The 22,045-nt window shown below is 38.0% G+C and overlaps 1 protein-coding gene across 19 annotated transcripts in view; it reads left to right on the top strand.

Moving 5' to 3' along the window:
* NEB (nebulin) overlaps positions 1-22,045 on the top strand; it is a 181,156-nt gene that overhangs the window by 75,468 nt on the left and 83,643 nt on the right. For all 19 annotated transcript variants that reach the window (XM_084892858.1, XM_084892857.1, XM_084892856.1 and 16 more), the window contains exons 57-70: positions 1,373-1,480; positions 3,342-3,653; positions 6,224-6,427; positions 6,742-6,846; positions 10,733-10,840; positions 11,438-11,749; positions 12,555-12,758; positions 13,923-14,027; positions 15,108-15,215; positions 16,270-16,581; positions 17,525-17,728; positions 18,173-18,277; positions 19,174-19,281; positions 20,612-20,923. In XM_084892858.1, coding sequence (XP_084748984.1) covers positions 1,373-1,480; positions 3,342-3,653; positions 6,224-6,427; positions 6,742-6,846; positions 10,733-10,840; positions 11,438-11,749; positions 12,555-12,758; positions 13,923-14,027; positions 15,108-15,215; positions 16,270-16,581; positions 17,525-17,728; positions 18,173-18,277; positions 19,174-19,281; positions 20,612-20,923 — 2,607 coding nt within the window. The remainder of the gene's footprint in view (positions 1-1,372; positions 1,481-3,341; positions 3,654-6,223; positions 6,428-6,741; positions 6,847-10,732; positions 10,841-11,437; positions 11,750-12,554; positions 12,759-13,922; positions 14,028-15,107; positions 15,216-16,269; positions 16,582-17,524; positions 17,729-18,172; positions 18,278-19,173; positions 19,282-20,611; positions 20,924-22,045) is intronic.

The following is a 22,045-nucleotide window of genomic DNA, read 5'->3' as shown; positions in this document are numbered from 1 at the left end:
TTTTCCTATTATTAATTTTTTTAAGTTATGAAATTAGCAATAGACCAAATATACCCTTATTTCATCCTTGTGCTGAATAGCCGTGCTAAACATATTTCCCTATGTAATACATTTTTCCTAAATTATAGTTTGGGATCAAATTTTAAGATTTTTTAGTCAAGAACAAATATAACAGTAATAGTACCAAATAACACAGAGAAAGAGAGAAACAGAGGCAGAGAGGACCTGGCAGTGTACATGTTAGCAAGCCCATTTTCTTTTCACCTTCTCTGAGCACAGGGCCATGTAATCACAGAAGCACCTATGCTTAGGCTGAGAGGTCAGCCTCTCCTAGTATAGGAGTCCCCACCTGATAGGTTGTCATCCTGTTTTGCTTAACTGTTCTCAGTGAAAAGAAGTTTATCTCATAAATCAACCCATTTATTCTGGAAAATTCCCTTAGAAGGTGCTTCTGATGTATTGACTCAAAGATTTCTCTCTGCAGACACATATAGTCCTCTGAGGCTATGCAGAACCAACCTGTGCCAACTCCATGGAGAGGCTGATAGCAACATGGTACCTCCCCTGCCACCTCACCCCAGGTTCTCGTCTAATCCAAACATCCCAAGTGCCTGGATGTTGCTCCCATGACATCTCTGCTAGAACATGACTCTCAGAACAAACAAAATTCTGCAAGTGAGGGATGATCAGTGTAGACTACAGTTGATGTCCTATTTCCTTTTTTAGACATTTGACCTCCATCTCTGCACCATGTGTCTCAGGGCACACTGGCAGCAGTTGTCCCTGCCATGCACAGAGAATTGGGGATCAGCTGAAACCCTAAGACATCTTACATGGGCTTAGGCTGAGTTTCCCCTATCCTGCATGTACACAGTTAGCAATTTAAATCTCAGTTCAAAGATCGATATTTATCTCTCTGCAATCTCTTCTTATATTGAACCTCTTTGTTTAAGCCTGTGGAGGTGTTTGTGGCTCTAAGATTCTGTCTGAGACTATATTAGTTATTTCTCTGAGCTTTGTACTGCCAGCAAAGAAAATGGTGTTTCTTTGACAGTGTAAATCAGCAGTATATTACTCTTCTGCAAAATATAATTTAAAGAATTTAGATAGGTTAGTTGCCATCTTAAGTCATTTTTTTCTGGGGGTGTGCAACCTATAATTTTAGTGCTTATATAACTAGTTCTTCATTGTTACCAAAAGCTAAAAATGCAGAAGGCTTAGATCTCTCAAAAGCAAGGTTATTATAGGCACCTACCTGGGTAAAACATAGTGAATTATTTCAATTCTCCCATCAGTTCTTTGATACGAGTGTCAACATCCAACTAATTTTTTAAATTTATTTATTAATTTTTTCTTTTTTGCCTAAATTTAGAGTCTGTATAAACTCGCCAATGAAGAGGCAAAGAAGAAAGGCTATGACTTGCGAGTTGACGCCATCCCGATCGTGGCAGCCAAGGCCTCCAGGGACATTGCCAGCGATGTGAGTTGTCTGTTTTATCCAAGTATCTGACCCATTAGAAGTGACATTTTCACTGAACTAAAACTTTACAAAGAACATTTCTAGCCCTTTGAAAATACACCCTGATGAGTTTGTGTGGGGATTTAAAAAAAAAAACAAAAACCTAATTTTGAGGCAAATTAAAAATGTGATCTTCATAAGAGGAGTTTGTAACCTTTAGGACATAGTTAACTCTGGTCCACAAAGAAGAGGGACGGATGCATTCATGTGGAAATGGTCAGAGTGTAGCTGCAGGCTTGGAAATTCTTATGTAAAAATTATCACAGTGCTTATACAAAACGTAAGTCAAAAACGTTAAGTTCTCTCAATGAGAATTGGGTTTGGCTTTATGTAACATTTTAACATACAATATTTTTAAAGTGCATCTGATGCTTGCCTTACAACTCACTCTCACAGAATTATAAAAAGAAGGCAGTTGATCAGAACCAGCACCTGGCTCTGTAGCTCACACCTCACAGAATAAAGTCAGCATCCTTTCCTTGTGCCTAAGGAAATTCTTGACACTGCTCTAAAAATACAGACCCAAATTCAGGAAAATGGTAACACATGGTCCTTTCTATTGGAAAGCCATGTGAGTGACTCACTTTAGTTGGTGTATCTTAGACTTCCCCTACAAATGGATTTATGCCAATAATAATAAATAATGAAATAATAAATAATAATAAATAAATAATGATAAATAATAAATAATAAATAACAACCCAAAGTATTGATAACTCTGCTAAGAGCTTTTCATTTATTATTTTACTTACTGTTCATAATTGCCTTAGGACTATAAACCCTATTGTCATTATCCCCATTTTGTGGATTGCTTAAGCAACTTGTCTAAAGTTAAACTCTTCATGGATGACGGAGTTGAAATTCCAGACAACCTCATTCCTTTTCACTGTACCATATTGCCTCCTGCTGACTCATCCCTACTTTCTCAGCTTTATTTAAGGCTAGAAGCATATATTTTAGATAATTGGCTCAGATTTCAAGATAAAACCATTGAACATAGACTAATAAAAACATGTTTAGCCCATGTTAGGAGCACACTCTACCCAGTTGGCCTGCTACAACTTTACTAGAATAACCAGTTTTCAAGGTGATGCCATACATTTGCCATCACCAAAGAATGCATGGATCCATTATAAAACAATAAATTCTCCTAGTTGCTGCTGCAACTAGATAGCCCTTGACCTAGAGTACTGCCCTTGCAGGAACCAGGCAGTCATGTCATTGCTCAGTAAACACACCATGTCACCAAGGGCATCTCTTTCCTGACACGCTGCTAGCGCATAAAATCCATTTCTCCAAGGTCCAAGTGGCCCTTCCCCCACTTTCACAGGTAACCTCTCTCTACTGTGTGCACATATTGCCTCCAGAACTATTTCTTATTACCAGGCTATAAGTGATTTAGGGCAGTGGTCGGCAAACTCATTAGTCAACAGAGCCAAATATCAACAGTACAATGATTGACATTTCTTTTGAGAGCCAAATTTTTTAAACTTAAACTTCTTCTAATGCCACTTTTTCAAAATAAACTCACCCAGGCCATGGTATTTTGTGGAAGAGGCACATTCAAGGGGCCAAAGAGACGCATGTGGCTCGAGAGCCACAGTTTGCTACCACGGATTTAGGGCATACACTGCAATTATACTGATTACATCTATTGAACTGCTTCTGTAAACTTCTAGGGTAATGGTCAGGATCCTAGCTTGAGTTAGTGTTTACTAGCAAAAATCAACTTACAACTAAAATGTAAGCAAGATGATTATGTATAGTCTTGGGGCCTCTAAGGGTTTACCATAAAAACCTAATTTGTCCATTTTCATCTCAGTACAAATACAAAGATGGTTACCGCAAGCAGCTGGGCCACCACATCGGAGCCCGGGACATCAAGGACGACCCCAAGATGATGTGGTCCATGCATGTGGCCAAGATCCAGAGCGACAGGGAGTACAAGAAGGACTTTGAGAAGTCGAAGACCAGGTTCAGCAGCCCCGTGGACATGCTGGGGGTGGTGCTGGCCAAGAAGTGCCAGACCTTGGTCAGCGACGTGGACTACAAGAACTACCTGCACCAGTGGACGTGCCTGCCCGACCAGAACGACGTCATCCATGCTCGGCAGGCCTACGAAATCCAGAGCGACGTGAGTGCACCATCTATAACAGAGCCGTGTGCAGAAACCAACTATACAAAAATTATTCTTTGTATACAATCGATGGCCTATCAAACTAGGATTTTTGGGGGGTGATATTTGATATCTGAATCAGTCTATAGTTTTATGGCTTTATTGTGAATACGTTCATAGGATTTATAAGGAGGTGAGTTTATAAATTAGATTTTTTAAAAAATATATATTTTATTGATTTTGTACAGAGAGGAAGGGAGAGAGAGAGAAAGCTAGAAACATCGATGAGAGAGAGTCATCGATCAGCTGCCTCTTGCACACCCCCTACTGGGGATATGCCCGCAACCAAGGTACATGCCCTTGACCGGAATCAAACCTGGGTCCCTTCAGTCCCCAAGCCGACGCTCTATCCATTGAGCCAAACCGGTCTCGGCTATAAACTAGATTTGATCTTAGTAAAGTAAAACCGGAATTAAGCAATGTTAGAACTCAGGGTCCACCAGAGGGAGAAATTTTCTTTTATTCTTTTAAGGGGGCAACAACACATTCTTTTTTTTAATTACCCTGAAATTGGTTTTTAGCTCTCCTTACAAAGCAAATGGTGTTGTAATTGATGGAATCCTCATGCCTGCTACGCCACTAAATGTTATTCTTATGAAATAAAAAAAAAAAAATCACTGAGCCTGCAAGCTATGGGATCATTTCAGTGACCCTTTCTCCTCCTGGCCTGGCTCTTTGTGGAGGGTCACATGGCAGTGACAGAAGCTCGCCCTAAGAGAAGCAGGTGCACCATCTCAAACAAGGTGTGAGGAGCACATTTCCTGCAGCACCTATTTTATAAACGTTTGAAGGAATCATCAAACATTAGAGGACTATGGAGAATAAAACTATTATAATTGATAATAAGTATACATTAATGGGCCATCCTTAGAAACGGGATAGCCCACCTGTGAAAACTCACATCTGTTGGGTAGTTTTCGACATACAGAACCTTGTGTTTTGAAATTCTTTCGAAAAAGAAAGGCAGTTAGAATGGCTCATGCCCTCCATGGAGTGACAGCAGTGACAGACAGCTTGCGTTCTTCCAGTCTGTTGAACCTCTTTTAATGATCGCCTCCCTCACACTGTGACACCGTCTTAATAATGTGGAAGCATTTGAACATTAAAAGCCCCTCCAAGGTATACATATTATTGTTTTCATTCCTCCTGCTGTTATTTAGGGGACAACTAGTCAGCACAGGACAATTCCAATAGGCTTCTTGTCTAGACTGTAAAGGATCAGTCTTTTTTTTCTACTTTATTGTCGATACAGGTAAAATCTTCTAAGGAGTTGGGCAAAGGTCCAATCCTTCTGTTGTGATATAGTTGTAAATATGTAATAGGTACACACAAATTTTAAAATAAATATTTTTATTTTTTTATTTTTTCAATTGCAGTTTACATGAATATTATTTTGTATTGGTTTCTGGTGTACAACCTAGTGATTAAGCAATCATATACTTTACAGTCTTTCCCCGATATTTCCAGTACCCATCTGGCACCATACATAGTTATTACAATATTATTGAGTATATTCCCTCTGTTGTATTATAGTTTATATCCCTGTGACTATTTTGTAGCTACCAATCTGTACTTCTTAAGCTCTTCACCTTTTTCACCCAGTCCCCAGCCCTTCCGCCCCTGTGGCAACCATCAGTCTGTTCTCTGTATCTATGAGTTCATTGCTCTTTACAAAAATCTTTAGCAGGGAAAAAATGATTTAAAGTAAAGTGAGAAATAAAAATATGAAAAGATGATTCTGGAAAGAAGTTAATGTTTCCCTTCCTGAGAATTTGGTAGGGAATAGACTGGGCCCTGGACCAATGAAATGGTCCCTTATTGCCCTGAATCTTGGACACTGTGACAACTGTCCAATTTCTGCCATGGGCTTCCGGGATTCCAAATCATCATTATACTTTAACTTCTCTCTCTCTCTCTCTCTCTTTTTTTTTTTTTTTTTTTTTTTTTAAAAAAAGAGCATTACAGATATTTTGAAATATAAGAAAAAATCCACAGAAGGCAATAATAATCCAGCATAATCCAACCATTGAAAAAGTCCACTCCTGCTTTTATAATTTATCCAGACAATATATCTACATAATTTACGTGCTATTATTTTACTTAATATTGCATTACTGACATTTCAACAAGTCACCAATATTCTTAAAATATAGCTTTTAGTAGGTGCAGACCATTTGATTTAGTGAGGACTAACATTTATTTACTCTGGTTGGCACTCTTTTCCTGTGAACATGGACATTGCAACATTGCAAAAGCATTCACCAAATTGACTTACAGAAGATATTAGTTTGGATTCACTTCTCTCCTACCAAGCTGAAATATTTGACCACTTTTTTTTATGGATAGGCAACAGTTTTGGGGGTCATTTTTAACATAGTTCTTCTTTTTGTCTGCCTAATACAGTGAGCTTGTTTTCTGTGAAAAACAATAACAATCAGAATGGCACTTTATCACTGAATCCATTTTCATCTTTTCCCTAAATCTTTTGGTCTTATTGAAGAATTTCTGCTTTTTTTTTCTCTTCCCAGAACATGTACAAGTCAGATCTCCAGTGGATGAGAGGCATTGGCTGGGTCCCCATCGGGTCTCTGGATGTGGTCAAGTGCAAAAGAGCAGCAGAGATCCTGAGTGACAACCTCTACCGCCAGCCTCCAGACAAGCAGAAATTCACCAGCGTGACTGACTCCCTGGAGCAGGTGCTGGCAAAGAACAACGCCATCACCATGAACAAGGTGAGTCCCAGCTGCCAACCTTCTTCAGGATGCAAAAGATGCTATTATACTTTAATCACTATTGGGGTTGTATTATCCATGAAAGTGTGCAGTCACATTTACCTCCTAAATTGCATACTGAAAAGCCTTTAAATGATTTCTGCTATTCCCATTTTACAACTTGATAATCAGCATTAAGACTCAAACCTCCGATTGAATATCTTATATTCCAGTCCAGTTTATTTTTCTTAATTAGATCGATAGTGATCTTGTTGCAAGTTGACAATTTGTGATTCTTGTTTTTAATGGTTTTCCATCAATATCTTCTTTGATAGCGTTTATATACAGAGGCCTGGGACAAAGACAAGACTCAAATTCATGTAATGCCGGACACCCCGGAGATCCTGTTGGCAAAGCAGAACCAACTCAACTACAGTGAGGTAGGAGCGAAGTACTGTGGTTCGACACTGTTACTTCATTACTTTTATGGAGGTGCTCGGCTATCATGGTTCATGCAGCTCCGTGATATGAATAGTCAGCCCATCCGACCGTTCAGATCTGGGTTGCTATAGGACACCACAGGCAAACTGAAGTCACATTGCCTTTTCAACGTATGGCCAATGCTAGTGTGAGGTAGTGGGATTGAGTAGTATGTTTGGCATTGCTAGAGGTAGGAGAGCCAGATAAAACACTGGCTCAGGCCGAAACCGGTTTGGCTCAGTGGTAGAGCGTCGGTCTGCGGACTGAAAGGTCCCAGGTTCGATTCCGGTCAAGGGCATGTACCTGAGTTGCGGGCACATCCCCAGTAGGGGGTGTGCAAGAGGCAGCTGGTCGATGTTTCTCTCTCATCGACATTTCTATCTCTCTATATCTCTCCCTTCCTCTCTGTGAAAAATCAATAAAATATATTTTTAAAAAAACAAAAAAAAACACTGGCTCAGTATTTATTCTAAAGTATTTGCTGTTTATCTGAAATTCAAGTTCAACTGGTCATACTATCTTTTTTTTTTTTTTTAATTTTTTATTTTATTTTATTTTTTTTAAATATATTTTTATTGTTCATATTATTACAAATGTTCCTTTCCCCCCCCCCCTCACCATTGCTCTCCTCCACCAGGTTTCCACCCCACCCTCTGCCCTTTCCCCACTCCCCAATGTCCTCATCCATAGGTGCACAGTTTATGTTCAGTCTCTTCCCACGCCCCCCCTCTCCCCTTTTCCCCAAGAATCATCAGTTCACTCCCCTTCCATACCTCTGATTCTATTATATTCAACAGTTACTATTGTTCATCAGATTTTTTTTTTTTTAATTTCCTTGGTTTTTAGATTCACTTGTTGATAGTTACGTATTTGTTGTTCATAATTTTTATCTTTGTTTACTTTCTCTTCCGAAAGAACCCCCTTCAGCAATTCATATAATTCTGGTTTGGTGGTGATGAACTCCTTTAGCTTTTTTTTATTAGTGAAGCTCTTTATCTGACCTTCGATTCTGAGTGATAGCTTTGCTGGATAGATTATCTTTGGCTGTAGGTTCTTACTATTCATCACCTTGAATATTTCTTGCCATTCCCTTCTGGCCTGCATGGTTTCTGTTGAGAAATCAGCTGACAATCGTATAGGTGCTCCTTTATATGTAACTACCTTCTTTGCTCTTGCTTCTTTTAATATTCTCTCTTTGTCTTTTGCTCTTGGAATTTTAATTATGAGGTGTCTTGGTGTGGTCCTCTTTGGATTCCTTTTGTTTGGAGTTCTGTGCGCTTCCTGGACTTGTAAGTCTAATTCTTTCACCAGGTGGGGGAAGTTTTCTGTCACTATTTCTTTCAGTATGTTTTCGATCTCTTGCTCTCTCTCATCTTCTGGGACCCCCATAATTCTGATGTTGGTTCGCTTGAAGTTGTCCCAGAGGTTTCTTACATTATTTTCAATTTTCTGGATTCTCTTGCCTTCTAGCTTCTGTGGAGGAGTGTCTTCTGGCTCTTTATGTTCCAAATCTTTGACTTGATTCTTGCGATCTTCCCTTTTGTTTTTAGGACTCTGTAAAATATGTTTTATTTCAGACAATGTATTCTTTATTTCTTGTTGTTCCCTTATCATTTCTTGATGATCTCTTTTCATATCCTCATAGGTCTTATCCATCTTTTCTAGGAAATTCTTGAAAAACCTTATAAGCGTAGATTTGAACTCTATATCCAGACGCTTTTTGTCCTCCATTTCTTTTGTTTGTGATTTATTTTGTTGTTGCATTTCGCAGTTACAGATGGGGCGGGGTTTCAGGGTGGAGCCTGCAGCTTTGGCTTCCGTCAGCCCCGCCCTATGTGGGTCCTTCAGTGCTCGCTGCCGGTGCCTCTGAGAGAAAGGTGCCCTCGATTTTCGCCTGCTGCCAAACAGTCTATGTGCTCTCCCCCAATGAGCCCGGTATTGGGGTTCAGTTCAGTTGGAAGTGGAGTTGGAGGTGGCGTTCAGAGCAGTCTGGAGCCCCAGTCTCCTTCCGGCCAGGGCAATCCCGCGGCACAGCCGACTGTCCCTTCTCTGCGCGCGGTGTGCGCGCCGCCGGGACCTCCTTTCGCCGCGGCTTCCCCGGGGTCCCGCCTTACAGCCCGGCTCCCTATGGATGAGCCTTGGTCTCCGGGGTCTGGGGAACTGGGGTTCAGAGCAGTCGGGGGCCTAGCACAGTCGGAGTTTTATCTCCTTTCCGCTAGGGAACGCCCGCCAGGCACTCCGTCTCCCCCTCCTCTCTGGCTCCGTCCTCTCCACGCACCGTGTCTCCGTACCTTGGGCTTTTCCAGCTCCTCCGCGCCTCCTTCTGGTTTTGTCCTTGCTTCTCGCTGTAGAATTTCCAGTCAGTCAACCTTCCTGTAGTTCTGGGCAATGTCCGTTTTATATTTTAGTTGTATTTTATTGAAATTGTTGTGTGCGGCTGCGGCTAGGTCTTCACCTGGGCGCAGCCATCTTCCATACTATCTTTTTATTTGCTAAATCTGGCAATGTGTTAAGGGGGCTCTGCTAATATGCACCTCTTCCCCACCTGGATCCTCCGTAAAATTGAGAAGGAAAACTAAAGAGTAAAAATGAAACTAAAATCTCACCTTTGTTACTAGTAAAGTTAGACTCAAGGACACATTTGTAGGAGAGGCAGTCTGCTCACTGAACCAAGGAACTGGGTTCCTCATCCAGGCGCAGGCCACCCTGTAGCAAAACAATCAGCTCCATCCCACTCAGGGTGAGGTCCCGCTTAGAGCCCAGGGATATGGAGAAGGGCACTGAGCTTGTTCCTAAAGGGAACAGCTTAGGGCTGAGCTGGGCATACCCAATTATCCTAGCCCTACAGTCAGATAAATCAGTAAATCACCACAGCTCTCCAGCGGCAGAGCGTAAAGGCCCCGGGAAAGGAGTAAGGCCAGAGATAAAAATAATTGAGCTCCTTTCATAGAAAGAAAGCTTCAGGCATGAAAAGCAGGGTTTTACTGTGTGTTTTTTTAAGTAAAATACAATGTCATAGGTGCATGTGTTACAAACATGATAAAGCTAAAATTTAGAATCAAAGTTGTGATGATGGTCAAGTTATCTACCTTTTAAACTACTTCAATTTTTTTCTCATTTTTCTCTAAAAATGATAAAATATTATATGATTATCAAAAAAATGTTGTTATAAAGAAATAAGTAAAAGTATATAAGTATATATTATAAACAAATAAATTAAAGATACTCTGTAATTTCTTTTTAATTTCAAAATATGTATAGATTGATGTTTTATCTATTGATCTATATTACTAGATTATATTATTCTGTTGTTATGCATAATATATCATATAAATCTACATATTATATATTAATTTTTTATGTATTATAATAGATTAATAACATATTAATATGTCAGTGTTATTATCCATTGATATATATCTCATTTGTTTCTAATGTTATTTAGTTTTTTTGGTAAGATATGATTTGTTTACTTTCAATATTGCTAGAATTTTTTTTTTTTTTAAATATATATATTTTATTGATTTTTTACAGAGAGGAGGAGAGAGGGATAGAGAGCTAGAAACGTCGATGAGAGAGAAACATCGACCAGCTGCCTCTTGCACACCCCCTACTGGGGATGTGCCAGCAACCAATGTACATGCCCTTGACCGGAATCGAACCTGGGACCTTTCAGTCCGCAGACCGACGCTCTACCACTGAGCCAAACCGGTTTCGGCTCAATATTGCTAGAATTTTAAATTGTTTCCAGAACCTGTCCTTTTTAAAATGATACAGTTTGTCACTTGAAATCTCCAAGTGGTTGCTCTCAAGCCTCTTGCTTTAACCTTGACTTTCTTGCTGTAGACTCTATATAAACTCGCCAATGAAGAAGCAAAGAAGAAAGGCTACGACTTGCGAAGCGATGCCATCCCAATTGTGGCAGCCAAGGCCTCCAGAGACATCGTCAGCGATGTGAGTGACAATTTCAGGTGGAGAGAAAATATCCAGAGTCAGCACTTCCCACAATATGCTTTCTTGTAGTTACGGAATCTGATTTCTTAATTGAGGAATCCCAACAAACCTCAGCCAAAGTTATCATCTGACAGAGCCGGATACACTGGGTGGAAAACCCAAGCCAGTCCAATTCAGGGAGTCAAATAAAAGTCAGCAGAGCCGGGTTTGGGAGGGGTAACAGGTGGTTTGGAGAGTGAAATGGTACCTGTGTACTCAGGAGTAGCGTTCTCAAAATCATATGTAAAATTTCTGGTTTCCCTGGCCGAAGATGAAGAAAAGGCAGTATATAAATCTGATTGATTCTTCCTAAATGTGTTGCTTCTTTTGCTTTAGGGACTTAATGTCTGTGAACTATAAAACTACGTAGTTTGGCATAGCTTCCCATTAGAGTATTGTGAAGTCTAATCAGAGTTTAGGATAAGGAGATAAGTTGATATTCAGATGATTCCATTTCTCTGAAAGAATTACCAATTTTGAAATAATAAACTTTTAAGATAGTGAAACCTTTAGCCCTTTCTATTTATTTTATTTTAAAAATCACTGCTTTTATTTCAGTACAAATACAAAGATGGTTACCGCAAGCAGCTGGGCCACCACATCGGAGCCCGGGACATCAAGGACGACCCCAAGATGATGTGGTCCATGCATGTGGCCAAGATCCAGAGCGACAGGGAGTACAAGAAGGACTTTGAGAAGTCGAAGACCAGGTTCAGCAGCCCCGTGGACATGCTGGGGGTGGTGCTGGCCAAGAAGTGCCAGACCTTGGTCAGCGACGTGGACTACAAGAACTACCTGCACCAGTGGACGTGCCTGCCCGACCAGAACGACGTCATCCATGCTCGGCAGGCCTACGATATCCAGAGCGATGTGAGTACTGAGACCCATTCAATACCAATGGTGACCAACCTCAAGATAGTGATACAGTGATATTCAACCATCGTGCTGCAAGAATTTTTAAAACATGCAAAACCTGACTATTTAGTCAGGAGCAGTGACCTTTTTTCCCTTCAATTGTCGAATTAAAATTGACAACAGCCAACACAACAATGGCTGTCTGGTGTGAATGAGTCAAAATAATACCTTTTTTTGGCCAAAACCGGTTTAGCTTAGTGGTAGAGCGTCAGTCTGCGGACTGAAGGGTCCCAGGTTCGATTCCGGTCAAGGGCATGTACGTTGGTTGCGGGCACATCCCCGGTAGGGGGTGTGCAAGAGGCAGCTGGTCGATGTTTCTCTCTCATCGACGTTTCTAGCTCTCTATCTCTCTCCCTTCCTCTCTGTAAAAAAATCAATGAAATATATATTTTTTAAAATACCTTTTTTTGGATCAGCAAAATATATAACATTTTTTCATGTGCCATAGGATTTTAGTAATTAGTTTTTGTGTGCCATGAGATTTAAAAGGTTGAAAATAATTGTAGTGATACATAGATAGTGATCTAGAATTAGACAAAAATCTCAGAAAGAATAATGCTTTTCCTCTCACCCCTCATTAATTGTGCCTTTTCTTTTAAAGAGACCATAATACATGAAGCTCTATCCAATTGGCTTTTAGATTTTAAAAGACATAGACATGGAGTCTGGCTATCCAAGGTTTCCAGCCTTTTTCTTTTGTTTTCCAAATCAAGTGTCATAACAGCTTGAGTCATACTTGCCTTTGTGTTTATCTCACCAGAACATGTATAAGTCAGATCTCCAGTGGATGAGAGGCATTGGCTGGGTCCCCATCGGGTCTCTGGATGTGGTCAAGTGCAAGAGAGCTGCAGAGATCCTGAGTGACAACCTCTACCGCCAGCCTCCAGACAAGCAGAAATTCACCAGCGTGACTGACTCCCTGGAGCAGGTGCTGGCAAAAAACAATGCCATCACCATGAACAAGGTGAGCCCCCAATTTGGGGAAAAGTAAAACGGGGCTCTGTGCTCTTAGATATTGGTAATTAACTCATCTTCTTTGTTTTATTCCGTTGCCATCCATATATAGTGATTTGGTCAATTACATTAGGATTTCAAAAATATATGTGGGAATGTCTGCATTGAGGTCTCTTGTGAAATTAAGAGCAGAATTAAGAACAGGACAGCTGTTTGGTGCGCAAACTGTTTGAAGTCTGTGAGAGTTGTACATGGTTTTGTATGAAGGTCTCTTTCTTGTTGGGTTCTCGTCTAGGTAAATATAGAACAAACAAGTCAAATGCACACCTCCAAAACATTTATAAAATAAGAAATCTGGAGATGGCTAATCCAGGTACACTTGCAGTTAATAAACAAACAAACAAACAAACAACAAAACTACAGGAAGGATTTGTTTGTATAGCCACAGTGCATATGGATGTGCATATATGCTTGGAAATATTTGCTTTCATTTAATTGGAATGGAGGTGATCTTGAAATGAAACACACATGTTTACTGGTCATATCTTAGTCTACATTTATATTTAGTGATAATATACACTGAATGGGCAGATTATTATAATCTCTGAATGCATAATAATCTGGCTACTCAGTGTATATCCTATATAATAACATGTTAATATGCAAATTGTCCCTTCAATCAGGATTTCGACCAGCAGGCAGCTAGACAATCACCCATGTCCCTTTATCCTGGACAGGCTGGACAGATCCCACCCATGCACAAATTCATGCACTGGGCCTCTAATAGGTATATATATATATATATATATATATATATATATATATATATATGTGTGTGTGTGTGTGTGTGTGTGTGTGTGTATGTATTTGTATATTTGTATATATGTATATATATGTATATATATATACACATACATACATACATACACACACACACACACACACACACACACACACTGAGTGGCCAGATTATTATGCGTTCAGATAGCATAATAATCTGGCTACTCAGTGTATATCTTGTAATATCAAAGCCACTGAACAGTATGGTATACTAAAGCGCACAGCACAGATAGTGAGGATGCTGGCTTTCATCTTTGTCATGATCTCTAAATTGCAAACTCCTGTTTACAGCAAGCATATGTTTCTAACTCATTAACCTTTTTATCTTTCACAGCGCTTATACACAGAAGCCTGGGACAAAGACAAGACCCAAATCCATATCATGCCTGATACACCTGAAATTATGTTGGCAAGACAAAATAAAATAAATTATAGTGAGGTAAGACTATTTACTTTATTTCCTTAATCTGACCACATTGATCTTTGCTGGTGTAGTAAGAAGGTCAGAATTATGGATTTAATTCTCATGTGGTTCAAATAATTTTATTTTTATGCCCATTAGTTTACCCTAAATATAATATATGTATTACTGAATTTAAAAAATAGATAGATAGATAGATAGATAGATAGATAGATAGAGAAATGGATAAATACAAAAATTTCTCCAGAAAGGGGGGAAAACTCTCAAAGTCAACTATTAATGATTGAAACAAATTGTAATTTTAATTAAAAATATTTATTACTCTTATCAGATTAGTACTTGCTACAAATTTGTTCTGTAAATTTTTCCTCAGTTACTCATCTGTGAAACAATATAAAAATGCCTATCTTGAAGAATTTCTGTGATGACTAAATAAGGTCATATATATAATATACCCAGTGTGGAGCCTGGTACAAAATACTTGCTTAGTAACTTTAATTTTTTCCTTCACACTCAAGTCACCATGAAAATTAAATTTTTAACATGCTCAAAATAACTTGAAGTTTATTTGTTTATTTATAAGAACTGAAAGAGAATTCTTATATTTATCCATTTTGGAATTGTCCAAAACAATAAAATACATTTTTATGCATCATCTCTGGCTAAATTTGTCATCATATATCTTTGCAGTCCAGAAATACTGTTGTAGAAACAGCTTCTTGCCAGTTGTTCTTGACAAAGAACAATTATCTGGTTTATTCAGGAAAAATCTTGATTGTGTGTGTGTGAGTGTGTGTGTGTGTCTTCGTTTTTTAATAAGAGAGTGGGAAAGCAGACTTTTCTTCCATTTGAGCACACTGGAAAATTTAAGTACTCATTTTCAAGACTTAGCCATAGTCATTGTTTTATCCATATTGATTACTTTTGCCTAATACAATGTATCTATAAAGAAGAGGCATGCTTATATCTTTTAAAAATATATTCAAAGCAGAATATACTAGTGCAGTTCTGCATCCAAAGGTAGTCTTCCTTTGGCAAAAGTACATTTTTAGAGTGTTAGCAAGTGCTGTATCTAAAAGGTATTCCTTCTCTTCTCAGAGCCTCTATCGCCAGGCCATGGAAGAAGCCAAGAAAGAAGGCTATGACTTGAGAAGTGACGCCATTTCTATTGTAGCTGCCAAGGCCTCCAGGGACATCGCCAGTGATGTAAGAGCTGATGAAGTCCCTACCTTTGTTACCAGCAGGCCAGTCTCTACATGGGCACCACAGTATAGGAACACGGCCAGAAGTCTTTTCAGCCATCATCCATCTTAGCCACCTTTATTCTATAGGCAAATTCACAGAGGCTTTGAGATAGTAGGTAACCCGCCCAAGGTCACAAGCATCACAGAACAAAGCCTGGGTTTGGAATGTGGTTCCTTTGATTCTTGTCACTTACTGCTTTGACTAGTTAGATGGACATATATTGAGCTCTCCTCAGGATACACCCAAGGCAAAAACCCCAGGAAAGAAGTAAGTTTAATTGAATTCTCCTTATGACTTGAAGAAGGACATAAAATAGCAAGAAAGCTATAAATTTTCCTGCTGGGTGGTCCACAAAACCAATATTCCTTTACCCCAAAAATAAAAATATCAGATTTCTTGACAACCTAGAAACTAATCCAAGAGTAACAACATTGTCCATTTTTTAAGGTTTTTCATTTTTTAGCATGATAAAGCAACACATAACACCATTATCCAGTGTACAGTTCAGTAGTGTTAAGTATGTTCTCACTTCTTCATCTTGCAAAACTTAAGCTCTATATCCATCAAACAACAAAAATTGCCTGGTTTTAAACTGCACCCCCCACCTCCAGATTATTTGTGCAAAGTAAATTTCTCAGCATGCCTTAGGAAAATAAAAGTAATGAACCATGTAAACACATCCCAGTTGTACCCGCCCACATGACCGACTTCTGAGACACTGTCACTCTAATTGAGCTCAGCTTTTCAATGTTCACATTTAATCACTTTTTTGCCAACAAGTAATTTTTAGCATGATGTAAAGGAGTCATTGGGGAGTTGTACTGTGGGAGTATGAGAGTAAGCACACCAACCTCTTCCTTGGGAGTCAGCACGCCCCAATGTGTAGCATCACAGCGTCACATGGTGAAACGCCCCTAGTGTCTTAAGGGTTCCACAGAAAAGCATCCCCACAGCAAGAACAGCAGGGAAAACAGCTCATCAAGCCCCCTCCTCTGTTACTGGTTCTCTCTTTCAGTACAAATACAAAGAAGCTTATCGTAAGCAACTGGGTCACCACATTGGTGCCCGAGCAATCCATGACGACCCCAAGATGATGTGGTCCCTACACATTGCCAAAGTGCTGAGCAGCCGCGAGTACAAGAAAGAATTTGAGAAGTACAAGACCAGATACAGCAGCCCGGTGGACATGCTGGGCATCGTTTTGGCCAAGAAATGTCAGACCTTGGTCAGTGATGTGGACTATAAACATCTCCTCCATGAGTGGACGTGCCTGCCCGACCAGAACGACGTCATCCACGCTCGGAAAGCTTATGACCTCCAGAGCGACGTGAGTGCTCCTGATGCTGGTTGTGCATGTGAAAAGCAGATCTGAAGCATGTCCGTGGGTTCTGACTAGCACCTAGGGACTGGAATATGTTTGCATATTTTTAAATAGTAGACAACTGAATGCTCCAAAACAGTTTCCCATTGGTAGCACTACAAATTATTCCACAATTTTTCTTCCCCAAACGTTATAGGTAAAAGAGGAAATAAAGTACGTATATATTACCAATTTTATACAGGTATATTTCTTCCTGGTAATTTAGGCTCCCTTTGTCTGAGTTAGATGAAACTTAATCCTCAAAAAATATTTAGCTACACTTTTTTTTTATTTTTTGCAGAAGTGGCAGAAATGTATGTATATGTCAATGGAGGGTAGTGTGGGGAGAATTAGGAAACAAAAGTATATTACATTAAATTATTTTTTAAAACATTCATATTTTATATCTACTGACAGGAAAATTCTAAGGCATTCTTATCTTTTTAATGATGTTTTGTTGAGTTGTATACTTGAAGCCTGTATGGTTTTGTGAACCAATGCCACCCCAATAAATTCAATAAAATATAAAATAAAGTTGGTTCTTAAGAAAACAATAATCTAATTTTATTAACAATTAGCATGTCCTATTGAGAGTAAAAGTAATTTGGAAAAAATCTAATATACTATCTTATGTAAAAAAAATTGTAATACACTCAGAGACATGACTGTGTCTTTTATTATATATAAAAAAAAAATCTTTCCTAGTTCTTGGTATAATCCTCTGTACAAAAAGATACTTAGGAAAAAAATATACTCTGGATTCACTAATGTTTGTGAATGAGTGATTGACTGTGCTGGGAGCCTTATCTGTTCATCAGTAGTTCTTGTTTTCTCTAGTATGAGCCATTTTGTGACTGTGAATCTGAAACATTAATTAATGAAAGTGGGTTTTTAATCTGTTGATTTGCAGAATTTGTATAAGGCAGACCTTGAATGGATGAAAGGCATTGGCTGGGTTCCAATTGGCTCATTGGAAGTTGTTAAAGCCAAGAGGGCCACAGAGATACTGAGTGATAATATCTACCGTCAGCGTCCAGATACCCTGAAATTTACCAGCATCACTGACACCCCGGAGCAGGTGCTGGCGAAGAGCAATGCTATAAACATGAATAAGGTGAGTCTTCACTCCTCCCTGTTAGATACCAAAATTCCCCTTAGAACAAGTTAAAAATGCTGACATATTACTACATTTTAAAAATTCCCATAGGGTTTATGATACTTTTAAAAATTACTTTTCCATTGTCATATCACAGTTACTTATATTAAACTTATGTTAAAAATGCAATGTGCTATAATTATTTTATAACTACAGATTTTAAATGCTGCAATCCAATTATACTTCCATAACTTTTTTTTAAAGAAACAAAAAACTGTGTGAACAAAATAGTGAGATAAATACTCTTAGAAATACTAATTTATCTACATAAAAGATATGACTGTATTTAACTTTAGTAATTTTGTTTCTACTTTATATAGAGGAGAGATGACTGGCACATAATCAAAGAAGTATCTGTGAGCTCCAAAATAATTTTTCCGCATCTTTTTTTTTTTTCCATAGCGCTTATATACTGAAGCCTGGGACAAGGACAAGAAAACAATCCATGTCATGCCTGACACTCCAGAAATCATGCTAGCCAAGCTTAACAGAATAAACTACAGTGATGTGAGTAAACTATTGCTTTTATAATGAACAGAAAGGCAAAAATGAACTGTTGTAACTGTCTTCTTAATGAGCTCTTTTGACTAGTTTATTATATATACCCCAAACTAACATTGCCAGTAAGAGATAGTTCTCCCTTGATTCAATTTTGGACTATATATTAGATCTACAAAGTAGGCCAGCCCTATAGTAACAGAATATCAGGGAATGGAATGCTTATGGAGGAATATTCCAATAGGAATTATACTCCTCAATCCTTCCCCGATATCACAATGTGGGTCATTATTTGGTTCAACAACTATTTATCAGGCAGGCACTGGCTTAGAACTCAATTTCTAATTATTGTTTTTGCTGTTTTATTAATGTTCTGGTTACCATTTAATGTTATTTGCAAGCATTTTTCCAAGTGTTTCGTTCATAAACAACATTTTCATCCAGCCAATGATTCTGAAACTCTACAAATAGATCACAGTCTATAATGATAATCCACATCAAAGTGAGGAAGAAAAAGGACAAGGCATTGAGTTTTGTCTGTGTCCAAATATATTTAGTTTTAAAATACTTTCCTTATTTTTCCTCCTTTTTAAATATTAAAATGGCCTTTCTTTTGTTTTATGATAGTGATAGTAAATAGGTTTCTTAGCGTGTGTTTGTTTGACAAGACAAAATTTTGGCAATCCCAAATTTTTGAAATTTGCCCATCAATAGAATTCCAAGGTTTAGAGCATGTGCCTTAAAAACTTTAAGTGCCTATAAAACCAAATTTTGTACAAACCCACCCTAATACTTCACTTTGTGGATTTGTTCCTGTAGTTTCAGTGAGGGTGGAGAAAGTTTAACAATGAACAGTTTTCCTTTTTATGAAAGGAGGAGTGCTTTAATGACTCTCTTTTCTGCAGAAACTCTATAAACTTGCTCTGGAAGAGTCCAGGAAGGAAGGCTATGACTTGCGTGTGGATGCCATTCCAATCCAGGCAGCCAAGGCTTCCAGAGATATTGCCAGTGAGGTAAGTTGATGTTTTTAGAAGAGGCATTTTTTATTCAAAGGCATTCATAAATGGAAGCTTTTGTGGCTTTTCTTGACAGAATTGTTGTCTCTACACTTCTCAATTTCATTTAGTGATTTCCCAATGTACACAGTTGCAAAGAAAAGCACAAGATACTATGTCCATTATACCTAGTAATCAATTAAAGAGAGAGAGATTTTCTTAAAAAGTAAATATTTTATGCATACAAAAAATGAGTTCATATTTTTGAGTGTCAGAAACTGAGCAGCAGTTGACCCAGATATTTGTTTAGAAAAAACAGATAGCACATGCAAATCAACCAACATAAATGTGATCACTTTTCTACTACAATCCATTAATTCTGGCATTAAAAGAAGACTTGATGATGGATGTTTAGAGTTTTAGTTTATACAAATTAACTTTCAGTGAAGTTTTCCTACCAGAGGCCCCTAACTGGTTACAAGAATAAATTGAGAAGTAAGCAAAGCTTTTTCTCAGTACCCACTTATCTCTTCTCTCTGGTTCTTGCTTTCTCGTGAGAAACAACTAGGGAGGGTGCCCAGTGCCCTCATTATGTTCCAGGGCTGCTTAGAACCCAAATCCAGATTTTCCTTCTTCCGGGAGGATCCCAAGCTTTAGATTTATGCTTCATTCCTTCAATTATTTAAACTTTTTCTGGCTATTAAACTGAAAAAACCCATACTGTGATCATCCCATGGCAAAATGGACCATAAGATGTTATTCTTGAATTTTAAAAGTAGGCAGAGTGTTGACCCAAGGCATAACTTTCTCACAGTGAAAGTTCAATGACATTAACAGGCTAATAAGAGAGGCATTTTCTGGTGAAACTATCTAAATGTGGCCCATATACTCAATCAAGGAATTCACCATAAATTCTAATTACAAGGAAGATATTCTAACATAGTCTAAGCATCAAAGCATTTTTTTTAGAAAAAAAAATAGCCTCATCTTTAAATTAAGTAGATGCTTTTTTTAGATTATACAAGATGTTTTACCTTTACCTGTTAAGCATTCCAATGTAAAATAGGTAGTATTGTTTAAGAGAAAGGGGGAAATATTAGGAACCAGAAGTTACTCCATTCTAGTCTGAACTCTGCCTCCCACTTATGAAGTTACCTTGAATAAATTAATCTCTTTAAGTTTTAGGTTTCTATTGTATAAAATGAGTTTGATAATATTTACCTTTCTCTCTCACATTAATGGTAGCAAAGATCAAAATAAATGCAGGAATTTGTGTATGAAATTATGCAATGTGATATAAATGAGATGTTCTTATCATTAGACTCATATCCCTTTTCTTTTTTTTCAGTACAAATACAAGGAAGGCTATCGTAAACAGCTGGGCCACCACATTGGAGCTCGGAACATCAAGGATGACCCCAAGATGATGTGGTCCATGCATGTGGCCAAGATCCAGAGCGACAGGGAGTACAAGAAGGACTTTGAGAAGTCGAAGACCAGGTTCAGCAGCCCCGTGGACATGCTGGGGGTGGTGCTGGCCAAGAAGTGCCAGATCCTTGTAAGCGACATAGACTACAAGCATCCCCTGCATGAGTGGACCTGTCTGCCCGACCAGAACGATGTCATTCAAGCTCGGAAGGCCTATGACCTTCAGAGTGATGTGAGTAGGTCTACTATTATTCAGAATGTGTTTTAAAACCTAAAGAGGTCTAACTTCTTGTGTGCCATGGAATTTGTTGGCAATATCTGGTGAGACCTATGGACAAGTTCTCAGGACAATGTCATAAAATGTATAAATTTAAAATATATATACATACATATGTACTTATATATATGTGTATGCATATATATATATATATATATATATGGATTTTTATTAACACATTAAATGAAAATATCTAGCAGTGAGTAACTAGCTTAATTTCAAAAAACTGATGATCATAAATATTTCAAGATGTCTGCACAATTGTAATTGGAAATGAAAATATTTGTGATTTCTATTGCCAACCTAATCCCATGAAGTGTTACTACTACTATGACCTCTCGACTAAACTCATAATTGAAAGAAATGCTATATTTCCATTAAAGGGTAATGAAATATATATATATATATATATATATATATATATATATATATATATATATTTTTTTTTTTTCTATCTAAGTTCATTGATGTTCTAGTTTAACTCAATCTAATTTTCCAAATGAATTGATTGCATTACCTTTTTCTAACTAATTAATTTACAGGAAATATCTATTATAACTTGTAAAAGAAAGTTTAGGAATGAATTATACATTGAGATAATTTATCCAAGAAACTGAAAACAGCGGTTTCCTAGGAATATGTCAGGTACTTTCGTTGTCATCTAGTAAATTGTCCTGAGCACTTAAATGCTACCTTACTGGTTTAGTAGCTCCTTGTTGTTTTTTAAATCAGGCTCTCATAAGTAGTCACTTTCAAAAGAATGATAAACTATTGTAAAAAGAGTTTCTCAAAAAGTCCATAAAAATAAAAAGGATTTTTACCCTTAATAATGAAAAAAAAAATTAGCCTTTAAGCATTTATTTAAATTCAAAGACTAAAACTGAAAGATGAAATATCTTATTTTACTTGAATTATGACAGAAAAGAGGACTGAAAATAAGATAAATAAGAGTAAAAACATATGTACTCTTTGTCTTAGAAGCATGTATACAGGATTATATGAAAAAAGACACCCTTTTTGTTGTTCCCAGAAAGCACATTAATTCAACATGTGGTCATCCTTTCTTTAGAATAGAAC

This window comes from Pipistrellus hanaki (genome assembly GCF_964339955.1).
Source record: "Pipistrellus hanaki genome assembly, chromosome: 8".
NCBI lineage: Eukaryota > Metazoa > Chordata > Mammalia > Chiroptera > Vespertilionidae > Pipistrellus > Pipistrellus hanaki.
This window is presented reverse-complemented; position numbering and strand designations above follow the sequence as displayed.